The following is a 13,603-nucleotide window of genomic DNA, read 5'->3' as shown; positions in this document are numbered from 1 at the left end:
ACCACTTATATTTTGTTTTTTTTTTTTCGTCTCTTCTCATGTTATGTCGCTAGACTTTTCAGACCTTTTAATAATTTGTAAAATATTAATTCAGATTAGTTTCCAAATAAAAGATGTACATTCTCTATAGATCTCAATTGTTTATTAATTGAATCGACGGTTGAGAGAAACTCTTGCCCAGCTGGTGTTCACGGTTCTGCTTAACTGTACAACGAAGAGACTGACAATAAAAGTTGCCTTTAAAACTTATCAGAATCAAATAAATAATAAATAATAAATAATAGAAGTCTTTAAAATCAGATGCTAATTAATTTCATTTAAGTGGGCTGCTTATCGGATAAAACAAGATAAAAGGCACATCTTTACCAAAAAGTACCCATTAAATGCTACTACGTAGAGGGATCATAGAAGGCATTTTGGTCATTTACAAATGCATGAGAATATGTCAATTTTTATAATGGACGAAAAACTAGAGAGCGCATTGAAGCCGAGACCTTCGCCGCGGTCCATTCTGCTCCATCACCATGTGACCCTCTGCTCTCTCTCTCTTATTTAAAAGAAATATATTTATTTTTTTTTTAAATATTTCACGGTTTACACCATATGAATACACAAACACTATTACCGATCTACTTTTCTATTGTGAAACCACAAAAAAATAATATATGTATTTTATGAGGGGTTGCAGAAGAAAATAATATTCAAAACAATTTTTACATTATTATAACTCGGTCCAAACTGTGTCCTATCCTTTTTTTCCAATTGTTCGAACGCTTGTTCTTTATTTTCATTTTAAAATTGGGTTCCTAAAACGAAACCCCAACAAACTCCAATCCCTTTTACTTATTTTTTACTTAATCCCTATACCAAGAACCGAAAGCCCTTCTACAACTACTGCTACTTCTACCAATTTCTTATTCTTCTTCTTGTTCTTGGTATGATTATGATGTCATAGTTTCAATCTTTTTAAATGAGACAGTAAGAGATGTTGGAGCAAATAAAAAGACAAAAGAATAACAACAGGGGTTTCTATGTTAAAATGAAACTCTTTCATCACCACCATAAACATGGAAGAACACAAGAAAAGATCAACTCTTGCTGTTTCTTCAGATTCTACAAATGGCTTCTATGGCTTTCTTTGACCCTTTACTTCTTTAGCTCTTATCTCATCACAAACAACAAAAACACACCCTCTGATAATAGTAATATCAATATTATTAACAATAAACTCTCGTCTTTGTCAACAACCCAAGTCTTATCTTCTTCCAAATCTACCATAGTCGCCTCTCGAGCGCTCATAGAGCTTACCGATAGCGATTCACATAAGCCTCATAACTACAACAATAACAGTGGTAGGTTTCCGTATATTTTAACCTGTATTTATATATAATATATATTTATTGTATCTGAATTAGTATTTAATACAGTATTAATCTTTCTTGTTGGCTTAGCAGAGGTATTGAGAGATCTGAAGATTTACGTTTACGATTTGCCTCCGAATTACAACGCGGACTGGCTCTCCAACGAACGCTGTAGCAACCACTTATTCGCCTCTGAGGTCGCCATCCACAGAGCTCTATTGACCAGCGATGTACGGACGTATGACCCTTATGAGGCGGACTTCTTCTTCGTCCCTGTTTACGTTTCTTGCAACTTCAGCACCGTTAATGGCTTCCCGGCCATTGGACATGCCCGCTCTCTCATTTATTCCGCCATAAACGCCATCTCATCCGAATACTCCTTCTGGAATCGCTCTGGAGGTTCTGACCACGTCTTCGTCGCCTCTCACGACTTCGGCTCGTGCTTTCACACCATGGTACACATAAAAGTTTTTTTTTTTTTTTTACATATTAACACAATCCCATCCAATTAAAGACCTAACTTTTCAATCTTTTTTTCTTTTTCTTAGGAGAACGTGGCGATTGCGGATGGAGTACCGTCGTTCTTAAAAAACTCCATAATTTTACAGACATTTGGAGTGAAGAACAACCACCCTTGTCAAGACGTGGAGAATGTGGTTATTCCGCCGTTTGTTTCGCCGGAAAGTGTACGGAGAACACTAGAGAAAGCCCCGGCTAACGGCCGCCGCGACATCTTTGCGTTTTTCAGAGGAAAAATGGAGATTAACCCCAAAAACGTTAGTGGGCGTTATTACAGCAAGTAAGTTATCACCATAATTAATCTCGAGCCCTTAATTTATTATCTCATTGATTTTGCTATTAAACCCCTAAGCTATTTTTGCCCTTTAATTTTGACCCTTGAGTATCGTTTATTTTCAGAAAGGTAAGGACAGCGATTTGGAGAAAATTCGGTAATGACCCGAGGTTTTACTTGCAAAGGCAACGTTTTGCCGGTTACCAGTCAGAAATTGTACGGTCAGTGTTCTGCTTGTGTCCATTGGGGTGGGCCCCGTGGAGCCCGAGGCTTGTGGAATCGGTCGTATTAGGTTGCGTGCCGGTCGTAATCGCCGATAATATTCGGCTTCCGTTCCCTGAGGCTGTCCGGTGGCCGGAGATATCATTGACGGTGGCAGAAAAGGACGTGGGGAAGTTGGGAAGAATTCTTGAACACGTGGCCGCGACCAATATCTCTACCATACAGAAAAACCTCATGGACCCCACGGTCAGGCGGGCCCTGCTATTCAACACTCCTATCGAACAAGGGGACGCCACGTGGCAAGTTCTATCCGCTTTGGTGACCAAGCTTGACCGGTCCCATCGTCGAAGTGTGGCTTCGTCCCAATAAGGATCCGCCACGTCACTGTTTAGTGGGCCTTTCTTTTGAATTGGTAATGGGAAAAGACTATTGGCAGTGGAGAACAGCTGGATTTTTATTGGACTACTCGTTTTAAGTCAGGGCAAGACAGAATTGTTTATGGCAGGTTTGGGGGTACTGTGGGACCCAGCGGAGCAGCCATTTAAAGATTTTTCCTTTGGGTAAGAACATGTGAGCCCTTGCTGAGTTGGCGCAATCTGGTTGGCTCCTTTTGCGGTGTCTTCATCGAATATTAATCATTGTATATCTATATATAAACACACTTCTGTAACTTGTACATGTGGTAGAACAGTTTTGGGCAACGGGTGGAAATAATTGAATTTTTGTAGTATACGATACTCATATCGAAATTATTATTGTTCATAATTTCAGCAAAGAAAGATCATAAAATAAATAAATAAAATCTTATATTAGAAGGTAACACGTCGATTCAATATTCATTTCTATTTTCTTAAGCCACTTGGGTTATGATCATTAGTGTGTACACAAGTGACAAGTACATTGTTAAGTGTCATTGGGAATATGGAAACTATACTTTTTCCTTTTCTTTTCTTTTTGTAGGGAAAAAGATGAAGAATGTGTTAATGAATTGGTATTTGCCATTTGGAAAAGGTTAAGCTTTTAGTGTGAAAATGTCAAGACTTGTATAATAGAGGGAGGGGTGTGCCAGCTGCTATTTGTAGGTATGCTATTCAATATAGGGAAGTTTAAGTTATTATTGCAGACTATGTATCTCTTTTAATATTTATAAAGGATTTTTAGCTTTTTTTTTTTTTTTTTAAATAGTTACAATAACGAAAATGATTATTTTTTATTAATTTTTGGTAAATAATTGTTTGAAACATATATTCTATTAATTTTTTAAAATTTTATGAAAATATAAAAATAATCCTAAATATAACTATAACCTATAAAATCATAAAAAATGTCAATAAAAACTCATTTAAATATCAAAATAAATAAAAAATTGTATCAAAATACTTCTTACTACATATATTTTTATTCTTTTTATTAGTAAGGGAATTAGGGTTTTCAAAATTTGAAATTGATAGGTTGAAAATGGGAACAAGATTGGTGGTTCTGTGGGTGGTCACGGATAAATATAGTATTAGTATGAGCAGTTTGTACTGAAAATTAACAGCTACATCCATGATGTTCTGTAATATGAAAATATTGATCAAAGTGTTATTGTCTCTAATTGATATAATTCATGATATACAACATCTTATGATATTTTCTTGTTATGTCCAAAATATACAATAGATCTATATAAATTTATTAATACTCGCTCCAAAGAAAATATCTACAATTACTTGAACAAAAGGTCAATGACCACAATGAGTATTGTAAATATTTATAATCTGCATTCATGAGCAACTATTTATTAGCCATAAAAAATTCAGGGTTGCCTTTAACATCAGGGCAATCAAGCAAACAATTTGAATTCAAGTAAGTAACTTTTACCTGACTAGCCAAATTTAACAATTTTTGTTTGTTGGACAATACTTGTGGAGTTGAAAATCAACCCTAATAAAATTGACATAATAATAGGTTCTACTTTAATGAATAATCGAGTGAGAAAATAATATCTCTTATATATAAGAACTAAGAAATAAATAACACCTCGGGTACGGTTATAATTTTTTGGGAAATTACCCCATATATTGTTTTATTTTTTTTTTTTTTAAATTTACGGTTTGAGTTTCTAAAGTGGTTTGTCCGATAGTTTCTATGTGGGTTGCTATATAATTTTTTGTTGCGATTTAGGTTGCAGCGCTAGTTGCAATAAGAGTTTCTATGTATAATTTCGTAAAAATACAAAAAAAAAAAAAAAATTGTTTTGAAGTGTAAAAATAAAAAAGCCCCTAATTTTTTTTTAGTAGTAATTAAATTTCAAATTTTGATATTTTTTATACAAACTTTATTATGGTATAAGTAAGTATTTTATCAAACTTTCATTTTATTTACTCTTGATAACACAAGAAAAAGAAAGTATTTTTGCGTAAAATTTTTACACAAATTAAAGATCTATATAAAAGAAATAATAAAATCGATAATTTTTATGAAAAAACTCATTTTTTTTTTTTTTTTTAATTTTTAACACCAAAATATCTATGCATAGTAAAGTTCAACATATTTCAAATTAGTTTGATTTTTCCGAAAAAAAAAAGATTGGCTTAACATCACAATTTTTTTTATTTATTAATACATAAATTCATAAATATAATATATTTTTGCATATAAAAGTATAAAATTAAATTGATAATTTAAAACTACTGTATTTAACAAGACTTTTAGAAACTAATTAAATAAGAGCTTAAGAAATAATAATTACAGTGATAAAGAAAGAAGACAAGAATTTTTACGTAGTTCAAGCATTAATGAGCCATGGTTCACGAGTCAGTATATTGACCTTAAGAGGCTTATATGTTATTTTACAATAGTGGTAACAAGAAAACCCTAATTCTACCCTCTTAGTTTCTCTTGAAGAAGAAGAAAGCTTAGAGGAAATTTGACAGAGCCTCGGCTATGAATTTTCTGTCCCCCTTTTGTATGAAAATCAAAGGGTATTTATAGGCTAAATTGCGGGTATGGACATGCCCATGACCCGCGTAAGGTTTTCGTCAAAAACCCACTATTGTAGTAAAATACATGTAAATAACTGTTTGTTGGGCCCCCAAGAAGGTGTTTGCTCATGTCGAGAAGTAGTTGGACAATGAGGATTATTGGTGGTATTGTACAAGTGTTGCTAAAAAGTTTCACCTTGAAAAGGAGATGCCTAAACAAACCATCAAGGAAAAAGGTATGTTTAGAGGTGGGGTGCGCGCACTACCATGGTTTGACATAGGGGTCAAGATCTAATATTGTGTCAGAGAAAGCATAACCGTCACTGGGGAGATCTGAATCTCTCTTTATATGGTAGACATCCGACTTTGTTTGGGCGATTAATGTTAGTGCTAGACTCTTCAAGTGCCCTCCGAATGCCTCTTGGACATATATTAAGCTTGGCCATCTTTGGATTCTGAAGAAATAGTAAGGTCTCTGGGCCCCCCATGGTGATATGTCGAGAGACAAACTTCCGAGTAGTTGTTGAGCTTAATCCCTTCTTGGCCCTGGCTAATTAAGGGGACTTAATTAACGATGGTTTACATCGATACTCTTCACTTTACGCCATGTATCTCTCGTCCAAAAATATGAATAATATTTACCCCCAAGCTTTTGAGACTCTCAAGTGGTGGAAGCTTGTAGCCTTCTTCCAGATTATAAAAGCACATTTGTGACATGTAGGTGCTTTTGGAGAACGAGAATGCATTCTTCATATTTAGCCCATAATAATAAGGTCAAGAAATTTTTCGTGAGCACACCTGCTGTTACACGTGTAACACATGTTTCTTAATCTGGTGAGTAGCACGTGCCTGAGAAAGGCGTTCTTCATGGAGTGATCCAACTAAACAGCAGAGTTATGACGTGACAACTCTTGTAATGTACATTGGGTTCAATGTAGGTAATGATGAAAAATGCTTTGATTTAGAGGAGGGAAATTAAAGGCCATCTCTTCGACTTCCTAGCCATCAGATCGATTCGTAATTTTTGTTGGGGCAATCTAGGTCGTTGATTTCAAGTCGTTCAATTCGATCTTGGCTATAAATAGACGTAAAGCCACTCATCTTCATTTCCACCATTTTACAGCTTTAAAACTTCTCTTGCTTTCAAGAACTTACACCAGAACTTTTCTTCTAGAAACCAGATAGAAAAATCTCCACCGTTTCCGACATGCTCACTAGGGGATCAACGAGAGCTTTGAATTTTTTATTTATTGTCTTCTTCGAATTGGAATATGCTATTTCCTAGACGCACTGACCCTCGATCTCTACCCAACCCACCCCCAGTTAAATGAGGAGTTTGACGTTCAAGTGGGTTGTGACCAAGTTATCAATCGGACAGGAAGCTTTTGGGCCACTCTCAACAACTATCTCTCTCCTTCAAATTGCATCACAAGTAAGTGCTCTAGATTTTGTCATTTTTTTTATTTTATGCTAGGATAAAAAATCATATTTTTGAGCTTTGTTCTGAATTCTTTTGCATGCAATTTCTTTCAAAAGAGTATTTAGGGTGTTGCATGATATTGAGTCAAGAATATTGAACCATAAATGTGTGTATGCATTTTTTCGGGAAATGGGTGTAAAAACTCAAACTCAACAAAGATGATTCTTTGGAAGTTCTAGGTTGATTTTACCCGTCTGCCCATCTAGAGTTGGTAAACCTCTCGATGAGGTTAACTTCTGGGTTTTATATTGTCCAGTGAGTTTCTTGTGGGTCTCCGACCTATTGCTTTGAGGTGTGACTTCCTAAGGGTGACACTTTTTGAGTGATAGGTCTGGTGGGGATCTCTCCAAGAAATTTCAAGGGAGACCATCCCTAGTACTCGCATTGTCCTTAAGATATTGGGTATTTAATTGCTTGGGCTCTTCTCTTTTCCTTTTTCTTTTCATTGTCTGACCTTAATGGAAATTTCAACATTGGAGTCGTAAATATAGAGGATACAAGGGTTGATGCCCCTGTAGAGAGGCCCTGTCAGGACCCTACTCATGAGGCTATCCCAGAGAGAAGAAGTAAAAAGGTTGTAACAAAGGGCAGAGTGAAAACCATGGCGAAGGGTAAAGTAAGGCTTCGTTTTTGTCTCCACCGTTTATAATGACTCCATTTGGGAGATGGACCAAAACACAAAATTTTGGGAATTATAGTATGAAGGAGAACTTGTCTGCTGATAGAGGGGTTCACAACATTCCTGGCTTGGTATGTTATATGCTTTCAATTATGGGTAAATCTACTTCTTAAAGTAAAGACGAGTTTAGCTCTTGGAGCTGGGGCCACATATCTTGTGGGGCGCACCTACCCCTGAGAGCATATTTTGCCAATTTTTATGCTCGGGGTCATGATTGCATCATTTCAGATGATCCCAGCATCCTACAAGCTTCTATCAGGGTGGTATGTGCTGTGTAAGATGGGGAAGTTAGAACCCCCGAGTTCGGAAGAGATTTTACTCTATTACACCTTTAAGCCTCATCCTATGCGAACCAACAAGCAAAAAGTCAATTTTTATAAACTGGAGAAGTATCCCGAAGTGTGATGCCCATCAACATAACATCGCACGCCCAAGACCTCCGAATTAAGTTACTAATATTTATAAGGGAATCTCTCAACCACTTGAGAGAATATCTCAACAACCTTAAAATATCTATAACTACTTTTCGAATTAGATATTTATCCAATCAAATTAATTAAATAATTAATCAGCCCAAGAAAAACTTTATAGGGACAGGGACAAGCTATAGGTGCTGACCTTGTTGTTTAGGACAAGGTTGGTGTCTTTTATCCTGACAAATTTTGTCTCAAAATTTTTTGTCTTAATAATTTTTTTATTTTTTCCTTATTTAATTAATTTGGAAAATTATTTATTCAATACAAAAAATATTATTATTTTGCCAATTCAAAATAGATTTTTTCGAATATCTTTATACAATTTGTTATCCCTACCCTTGACAGTGTTTCAAGATAGTGATTCGGAGACCATTGACCTATAATTCTAAGCTCTAATAAACTAAATTATTTATTGAGTCTCATCAACCAAATAATCCCTTGTTTATTAATTCTATGATTACTCCACTATAAATATGGAATTGCACTCTTAGTAATTACAGAATTATATTTATTGAGTTTAACTGTAGTGTCCATTGATATAACCAATTTCAGTGATTAGCCCTCTATGTGTTAGTTCGTAATTAGTTTTAGTCAAAATACTTTTTTACCCTTATAATTACTTCTTTATCCTTTAGTTCCATTACTTCACTTGTGGAAGTATAATTCAAGATCCCATCTGAATTTGCACGCAACTTTCAAGTGCCAGAATTAGCACATAAAGGGAACCAACATTCGATCCGTTAGGAAAGTCAGGATTCCATAATTTTAGATCATGTTCTCGACCATCCATGTTATTAATTTTCAAAAACAGAAGTTGTAAGAATCATCTTCTGTGAGAAACTTTAATGAGTGAATCAAATAAACTAATAACATAAATAAGACTTCATTATTACTCAGGATTTAGGCTGATCTACTATGATCATCGTTGTGATATTAATTAGGCCTTTAAGATAAATGGCATGTTAATAAAGATAGCTTTATTCATATCAGTCTTTGTTATATATAATCTCTATTATATACAAAACCTTCACTAGCTGTCTCCCTACATCAATAATCTGAACTACGAATACTTGCATCGTAGAACGAGCATCAATGAACTGTACTAGGAACCATTGATTAAAAATTTTATAAATTTAATATGTTGCTGACTATTTTATTCATAGCTAAGTGGTCTTAGTTCTCTATACAACTACAAGACAAAGCCTCATATATGAATAAAGAAGTTTTTGATATTTTATATAAATTATTCAATAATAAATATTAATAATTTAATATTCAAGCGTATATCAAAATGTTCAACTCTTTAATGATAATTAGAAATGTCTCTATAGGCTTTTCAGGACATAAACCCTAACAATACTGTCCTAGCTTTTCAATGCCACTCTTAAGATGTGTCACCAAAGAAGAAGTTGGATGGCTATATGCTCGAAGTTCACAAAGATGTTTACAACTATCACGTTGGGGGAAAAGTCTGTCAAAGAAAATACTCATAAAAGGGTATTTCTGGCCTACAATAATTGAGGATTCAATGAATTATGTTAAGAAATGTGACAAGTGCCAAAGTTTCTCCAAGATCTCGAGAGCTCCACCAAACGAGCTCATATAGATACAATCTCCATAGCCGTTTTCTATATGGGGAATATATCTTATCGGGAAACTCCTTAAAGGGAAAGGAGGAGTACAACATGTTGTGGTTGTCGTCAAATATTTTACCAAATGGATTGAAGCTGAACTTTTAGCAACTATAACTTCAAAGAAGGTCCTCAATTTCGCTGTTAAAAGCATCATTAGTTGGTACAGTCTTCAGTTTAAGATTGTATTAGAAAAAGGAAAAAAGTTTAACAGTGATATGTTCACCGACTGTTGCGATCGGCACGACATTATTAAAAGCTTCTCTATTGTTGTTCACTCACACGAAAACAAGAAAGTAGAAGCTGTAAACAAAACCCTCAAAGACACACTGAAAAAGCATCTTGAAGAGGCAAAGGGAAATAGGCCCGAAAAACTTCTAGAAGTACTTTGGTCATACAGGACCACTGAGAGGACAAGCGTCTGGCAGTTACCCTTTGCATTAGCCTATGGCTATGAAGCAATGCTGCCTGTCGAATTGGAACCTGTTGGATTATATTTTCCCAGGACCTAGATTTACTAACAAGTATGTTTATTAACATCCTAAATATGAATTTCTAAAACAATGAAACTTAAGCACATATAAAGTTTGAGTAACCTTACATTGATTGCAGCGAAATACAATGACTCCTCCCACTCAGATCTCTAACCCTTGTTCCTTTCTGTCGCAGAGTATTATCAAGATCTAAGTTCGATTCTTCTTCAGTTGTTTGGATTCTTCACAGTCTTACTCACTATGATTGAGTACTATACTTGCTATGGATGGGCATGTACTAATTCAATAAGGATTGATAATTTATGAAGAACACTCAAGGAATTTCAAAATTAGAAGAAAGAAGAAGAAGTCTCAAGAACTCTTTAGTTGTCTGACAAGTTGTAAACTAGGTTAAGAGTCATTAGTTGGATTATGAGACTGTCCTATTCTTTTTATACTAATTCACTTAGCGTTAGGATTAAATTATATGGAATAAAAAATGATAAAAGATATCCAAAAATAAGACTTAATGGCCGGCCATGAAAGTGGGCCCCACTAATTATATTTTTGCCATTTTCAACCATTTATCTATTATTTTACAAATACCATATTTTTCAATTTTAATCCTATAAATGCCAAAACTATTTATTTAATAATTATATGTAATTATCAAACAAAATTGTCATTTATATTATTTATTAATTAAACTCCACAAAGTCTCTTAATTAACAAATAAACCCTAATATCCTTTTTCTTCACGATCAAGCTATAGCTTAGTGAAAATTCATAAAAAAGACATAGTCTAATTTAGAATTATAATTGGTTAATTAAAATCAATTAATTGAGTCTTACAAGCAGTATTGTCTCAACTAGTATGGGGACCATGGGCCTATATAACTGAGCTTCCAATAAGCAGATCTAGAATTTACCAAGTAAATTCCCTAGCTTATTAATTCTTCCTTCCACCACTATAGATTTGGAATTGCACTCTCAATTTTATAGAGCGCTCTATATGTTCCACGAGATACGCTATGAATTATTCATTGTTATAATCCCAATAATCAATGATTCTCTATAGATGATCTACACTAAGTAGGGACAAATTTACCGTTACACCATTCAATGTATTTTATCCTTAAAACACTTAGCTACCTATAAATGATATTTCGATGAACTAATATAATCATTGAAATGTGTACTCAACCATTTATCTCTATTAAGCCAAGCTCGAAGAAAATCATCATTTCACTTATATGTCTAGATAGAAGCTATAGATTCTGTATCTATGATTAGCGTTCCCACTCAATTGAACTACCATGTCCTTAATCTATATGTCACGAGAAGATCCATTGGTTGAACTACCACTCAATTGATCCTTTTTGCAGTCAGACAAGCTTCTTAGGGAAATAAACTCAACTGTTTTGACTCTTATTCCAAAAAATAAGTGCCCCAATTCAATTGTGGATTATAGACCTATTGCCTGCTGCAATGTTATCTACAAGGCAGCTACAAAATTGATATGCAAAAGGTTTGTAAGTTTATTATATTTTAGCCAAGTTCAAAATTCATCCCTTCCGACGCATACTCCATACCTCCAAATCAAGCTTACTTTAACCAATGCCCTGGAAAGGATATATCACTTATCCAAGGTGCAAGTAAACTACATTGTAGATTATTCTATCTGTTAAACATTGTGTACTGATAAATCATAGGAATACATTTAATCACATAATCTTGATTACTTTCCACTGTGTTGATAACATAATAAATAAGAATATCAATATGATAAGGATTTAGACAAATTTGTAAATCAAATAAATAAATAAATAAATGATCACATGAACTAAATAACAATTTAAATAAGTAATGAAAATAAATCTGTTTATTTATTGATAAATGAATATAAAAGATTACATTGAAATAGAGTTTTATTTAGGGCACAAAGTCCAAAAAACTCCCACTTGCACTAACATAAAACAATCAGTATATTTTAATTAATCCTAGATTCAGTCTGTGCATTTCAAATGCAGTTACAGTCAAAATTTTGGTGAATCGATCAGCTAAGTTGTCTTCACTATCAACTTTCTCTACCAGTACGTCCCCTCTTTCCACATACTCTTTGATGATGTGGTATTTCCTCTCAATGTGTTTGCTTCTCTTGTTGCTTCGAGGCTCTTTACTGTTGGCTATAGCACCAGTGTTATCACAAACAACACCAAGTCCTGAGAAGAACTTTCTTAACCAGACTAGTTCCTTAGCAGCCTCAACGAGAACTATGTATTTTGCCTTCATGGTAGAGTCTGATATTGCAGTTTTCTTAGCACTTCTCCAAACAACTGCTCCACCCCCAAGAGTAAATACCATCCCAGATGTAGACTTTCTGTCATCAAGACAAGCTTAGAAATTCAAGTCGGTATAGCCTACAGGATTTAAGGCACCACCCTTATAGACGAACACATAATGCCTTATACTTTTCAAATACTTCAAAATATGCTTAACTGTAGTCCAATGTTCCTCTCCTAGGTTTGTCTGATACCTGCTCACAATTCCTACTGCATAGCAAATGTCTGGTCTAGTGCATAACATTGCATACATTAGACTTCCAACTACTGAAGCATATGGATCCTTTCTCTTGTCCTCTATCTCTTGGAGATCAATGGGACAATGTTCCTTAGATATACGGATACCAGGTCTAGAAGGCATCATGGCCCCTCTAGTGTTAGTCATTAAGAATCTCTCTAGCACCTTATCAATGTAAGCTGCTTGTGAGAGGCCAAGTGATCTGTTCTTCCAGTTTTGGATAATTTGAATACCAAGAGCATAAGCAGCTTCACCAAAATCTTTCATTTTGAATTGAGTGTTAAGCCATTCCTTGATGCCAGTCATTTTCTTGATATTATTACCAATAATCAAAATGTCATCAACATAAAGGACTAGGAATACTACCACTTGATTATCCTTGAGTTGGTAAACACAAGGTTCATCTTCATTTTGGTGAAAGCCATAGGTTTTGATTATTTCATCAAACCTTTTGTTCCAAGAGCCAGAAGCTTGCTTAAGTCCATAAATAGACCTATTGAGTTTGCAAACTTTCTCTTCCTGCCCTGAAAGCTTATAATGGTTTCTTCAAGAATTCTGTTAAGGAAAGCTGTCTTGATATCCATTTGCCAAATTTCATAATCAAAAGCAACAACTATGGAGAGAAGTATTCTGATGGATTTAAGCATGGCGACCAGACTAAAAGTATCCTCATAGTCCACACCTTCTCTTTGGGTATAACCCTTTGCCACAAGTCTACCTTTAAAAGTTTTGACTTCTCCACCAGCACCTCTTTTCTTCTTGTAGACCCACTTACATCCAATTGGATGATAATCATCAAGTGCATCTACATATTTTCAGACTTTGTTCTTTTTCATGGAATCCATTTGTGAATCCATGCTGACTGTGTTGGGTTTTATGCCCTAAATAAAACTCATTTCATATAATTAGATTTACTTATTAATAAAGATCAGAAATAACATT

At 34.6% G+C, this 13,603-nt stretch overlaps 1 protein-coding gene across 1 annotated transcript; it reads left to right on the top strand.

Moving 5' to 3' along the window:
* Positions 1 to 412: 412 nt before the first annotated feature.
* LOC115698962 (probable glucuronoxylan glucuronosyltransferase IRX7) lies at positions 413 to 3,196 on the top strand. Its single transcript, XM_030626177.2, has 4 exons — positions 413 to 1,352; positions 1,455 to 1,816; positions 1,910 to 2,160; positions 2,280 to 3,196. The coding sequence occupies exons 1-4, from the start codon at positions 986 to 988 to the stop codon at positions 2,743 to 2,745; spliced, it is 1,446 nt and encodes a 481-aa protein (XP_030482037.2). The 5' UTR covers positions 413 to 985; the 3' UTR covers positions 2,746 to 3,196.
* Positions 3,197 to 13,603: the final 10,407 nt, after the last annotated feature.

This window comes from Cannabis sativa, chromosome 8 (assembly GCF_029168945.1).
Source record: "Cannabis sativa cultivar Pink pepper isolate KNU-18-1 chromosome 8, ASM2916894v1, whole genome shotgun sequence".
Taxonomy (NCBI): Eukaryota; Viridiplantae; Streptophyta; class Magnoliopsida; order Rosales; family Cannabaceae; genus Cannabis; species Cannabis sativa.
The sequence above is the reverse complement of the archived record's forward strand: the minus strand, read 5'-3'. Positions and strand labels throughout refer to the sequence as shown.